The sequence below is a fragment of the Salvelinus sp. IW2-2015 genome, linkage group LG27 (genome assembly GCF_002910315.2).
Source record: "Salvelinus sp. IW2-2015 linkage group LG27, ASM291031v2, whole genome shotgun sequence".
In the NCBI taxonomy this organism is placed as follows: Eukaryota; Metazoa; Chordata; class Actinopteri; order Salmoniformes; family Salmonidae; genus Salvelinus; species Salvelinus sp. IW2-2015.
In genome coordinates, this window is record NC_036867.1 from 2,753,025 (window position 1) to 2,756,420 (window position 3,396).

At 46.3% G+C, this 3,396-nt stretch overlaps 1 protein-coding gene across 1 annotated transcript in view; it reads right to left on the reverse strand.

The window, feature by feature from the left end:
- The window catches only part of LOC111953535 (nebulette), a 43,802-nt gene that overhangs the window by 6,806 nt on the left and 33,600 nt on the right, over positions 1 to 3,396 (reverse strand). The window contains exons 29-31 of the mRNA XM_070435667.1: positions 2,769 to 2,780; positions 1,736 to 1,840; positions 1,512 to 1,628 (exon numbers count right to left, since the gene is read on the reverse strand). Of these exons, the coding sequence (XP_070291768.1) occupies positions 1,512 to 1,628; positions 1,736 to 1,840; positions 2,769 to 2,780 (234 nt within the window). The remainder of the gene's footprint in view (positions 1 to 1,511; positions 1,629 to 1,735; positions 1,841 to 2,768; positions 2,781 to 3,396) is intronic.

Here is a 3,396-nt window from a genome sequence, read left to right on the forward strand (position 1 = left end):
CCTCCACATAGTTGTCATTCAGTGGACCTATGTGACTTGCAGCATTCTGCCTGTTCTGACGACTCTCTCCAACATCTGGGGTGACTCCCACACGTGCCTGCAGCTGCTTTTTATACTTCCACCTGTGTCACACGACATTCACACAACATTTAAAGAACATTCACAAGTCAGAGTTGTCTCTACAACCAGAAAACCAGTTTGCAACCAGAATATTACATTATTATGACGTCCCATCCAGATTTTGCCTCCTGGGTATCATTGTGATTGCACTGGTGAAAACAGTGTCCTGGTTCAGTTGCCATGCTCCAGAGGTCCTGGGCTGCCTGGCTGGCCCTGTGTGCCCTCCCGTCTGCTCTGCTCCTCAATGGGGGATTGTTCAGCAAGGTCCACTAATCGGTAATGACTTAGACTAACCACCAGTGTGAAAGGCTGTCTGTGTCAGGCGGGACAGACAGAGTTTCAGACAAAATAGTGTTCAATAAACAAACCAAGGCCTTTATCTTTTGAGAGTTTAAATGTAATGCCAGGAGCAAATTCAATGGTACATTGTATCAGTAACTAAATGGTTTCAGTGTTGTCTGCCGTTGTCATTTGTAGTTTGCAGCAATGAAGCGTAAAAACCCAAAACAAAACCAGATGAAACCAGTTTTCAAACAAGCCCTTCCTTTAGGTCAAAATCAGACAAGGTTCTCACCGAGCTGATTTCTCCTGTTCCTGCGACCCTCTCCGTTCAAGGGTTTCATGACTGCCGGCCCGCTCCCCACCCCCTCTCTGTATTTCACCTGGACATGAACAGACCGTCACACATATACAGCGGCACTGTTAACTTGCCACCGTACACATGTCATAAAAATAATTCCCATCAACACTCATCATAAATGAAGACCTTTTTAAAATAAGAAAGCCAAGTACATAATAGACTAGGTTCAGATCAGATACAGATCTAGGTTCAGCTCTAGATCAGATCTAGGTTCAATCTAGAACAGATCTAGGTACAGATCTAGGTACAGTCTAACCTATTGCATCTTACATCACTGATTTTCTTTGTTCTCTCTGGCGAGGATGTATTTTCGGCGTGTCGGTGACAAAGAACATCAGGCTTCGTGCAGCTTTCCATCCAAGCGTACTGACACTGGAGTTTAGGCAAAGGGCAAACGTGTGGACAATAATACTGCCATGTATAAAAAGTGTTGTGTGTTGGGTGTGCTGTGTGTTGTGTGTGTGTGTGTGTGGTGTGTGTTGTGTGGGTTGTTGGTTGGTGGTTGGTGTTGTTTGTGGTGTGTGTGTGTTGTGTGTGTGTGTGTTGTGGTGTGTGGTGTTGTGTTGGTGTGTGATGTGTGGTGTTGGTGGTGTGTTGTGTGTGTTGTGTTTGTGTTTGTTGTTGGTTGTGTGGTTGTGGTTTGTTTTTGTGTGTATCATGGGTATGTGGGTGGTGGGTTGTGTTGGGTTGTTTTGGTGTGTTTGTGATTGTTGTGTGTGTGTTAATGTGGTTTTGTGTGTGGTGGGCTTACTGTGTCCCTACTGAAGCTATGTTCCATGTTCCTCTGGTTGTTCTTCACTCTCTCCATCTCGGGGGTGTCGAACCCATACGAACCCTTCAGCTTCTCTGCTTCATCCTTGTACTTCTTCTGCATAAAGCCGAGAGATTGACACTCCATTAAAGCACATACCCCATTCATTAGTGTAACATAAAGGGCTACTCATGGTGGCATGCAGTACTGAGAGGTAGCCCTACCTGACTGTAGACATCTTTCATGTAGGCGGCGTGCAGTAGTTCTGGTGTGTCTGTCACTGTACCGTACGAGCTCTCCCTCAGCTGGGCTGTCTGCTTGTAGGAGGTCTGAAAAACACAGACTAACACTTACAGTACACTAACAGACTTAGGTTAGCTTAGCAACAACAGGATATTAAAAGCATCATGACAGAAACACTGGTTTTCATTTCCTGTTGCATGAGGTTTTGCTACTGTGTGCCCCAATGAACACGATCAAGGTCTCAAATTAAGGTTTTGTTTTAGAGTGAAACTAAATAGACACAATATAGTCTCTAAAATTAATGTTTTATGAGGTGGTTTCATAAGACAGCGATGCAGACCGGCGATGCTTAGGCCCATCTATAAGTGATGAGGGAGGACCATACATTGTCTGTGTGTGTTGCGGTTATGTAATGGAGCCCTGAGGCTGGACAGGTCCATCTGCTGCCTGTTATTTTACCTGATTATAATGACTGTGGAGCTGATTAGTATTACTGTGGGCAGGTCTGTAAAAGAGAGCAGGTGTTCTCAGATGGAAAAAATTTCCACAAAGCAGATGTGATACTTTACTGCTGCGTCACATTTGAAAAATTGAGTATTTAAAATATGACAAATTTGACTGGTTCCATTTCAGCCTCTAACCCTTTGGTCTCTCCTTTCTAGTTCAGAAGAGGCTGGTGGGAGCAGTTATTGGAGGAGAGGTTCATTGTGATGGCTGTAAAGGAATTAATGGAACGGGGTCAAACACGTGGTTTCCATGTGTTTGATGCCATTCCATTTATAACATTCCAGTCATTACCATGAGCCCATCCTCCTATAACTCACCCCACCAGCCTCCTAGGGCCTACATATACCAAAGGCTTTGGATAGTTGTAAGCAATATGATGATGGCACTACCTGGACTCCTATTAAGACTAAGCAGAGCTTCCATGCTTTTACCTGTGCAGAACAAAGTTGTAGGGGCAAGGTAGAGAAATGGAGCTGGGCCTAACTAGTGGTATGGGTTGGGCCCTACCTGGCTGGTTAACTAGTGGTATGGGTTGGGCCCTACCTGGCTGGTTAACTAGTGGTATGGGTTGGGCCCTACTGTCTGGTTAACTTAGTGGTATGGGTTGGCGCCTAACCTGGCTGGTTAACTAGTTGTATGGGTGGTGCCCTACCTAGCTGGTTAACTAGCGGTATGGGTTGGGCCCTAACCTTGGCTGGTTAACATAGAGTATGGGTGGGCCCTACCTGGCTGGTTTAACTAGGGTATGGGGTGGGCCCTACCTGGCTGTTAACTAGTGGTAATGGGTTGGGCCCTAAAACCTGGCTGGTATAACTAGTGGTATGGGTTGGGCCCTACCTGGCTGGTTAACTAGCGGTATGGGTTGCGGCCCTACGTGGCTTGGTTAACTATTGGTATGGGTGGTTGGGCCGCCTATCCTGGCTGGTTAACTAGTGGTATGAGTGGGTGCCTACCTAAGCTGGCTTACTAGCGGATATTGGGTTGGGCCTACTGGCTGGTTAAATAGCGGATAATTGGGTTGGGCCTCAACTGGATGGTTTAAACGTAGTTGGTATGGGTTGTGGCCCTAACCTTGGCTGGTTAGACTAGCGGTATGGGTTGGGCCCTCTAGCGCCTGCTGGTTAAGCTAGGGCGT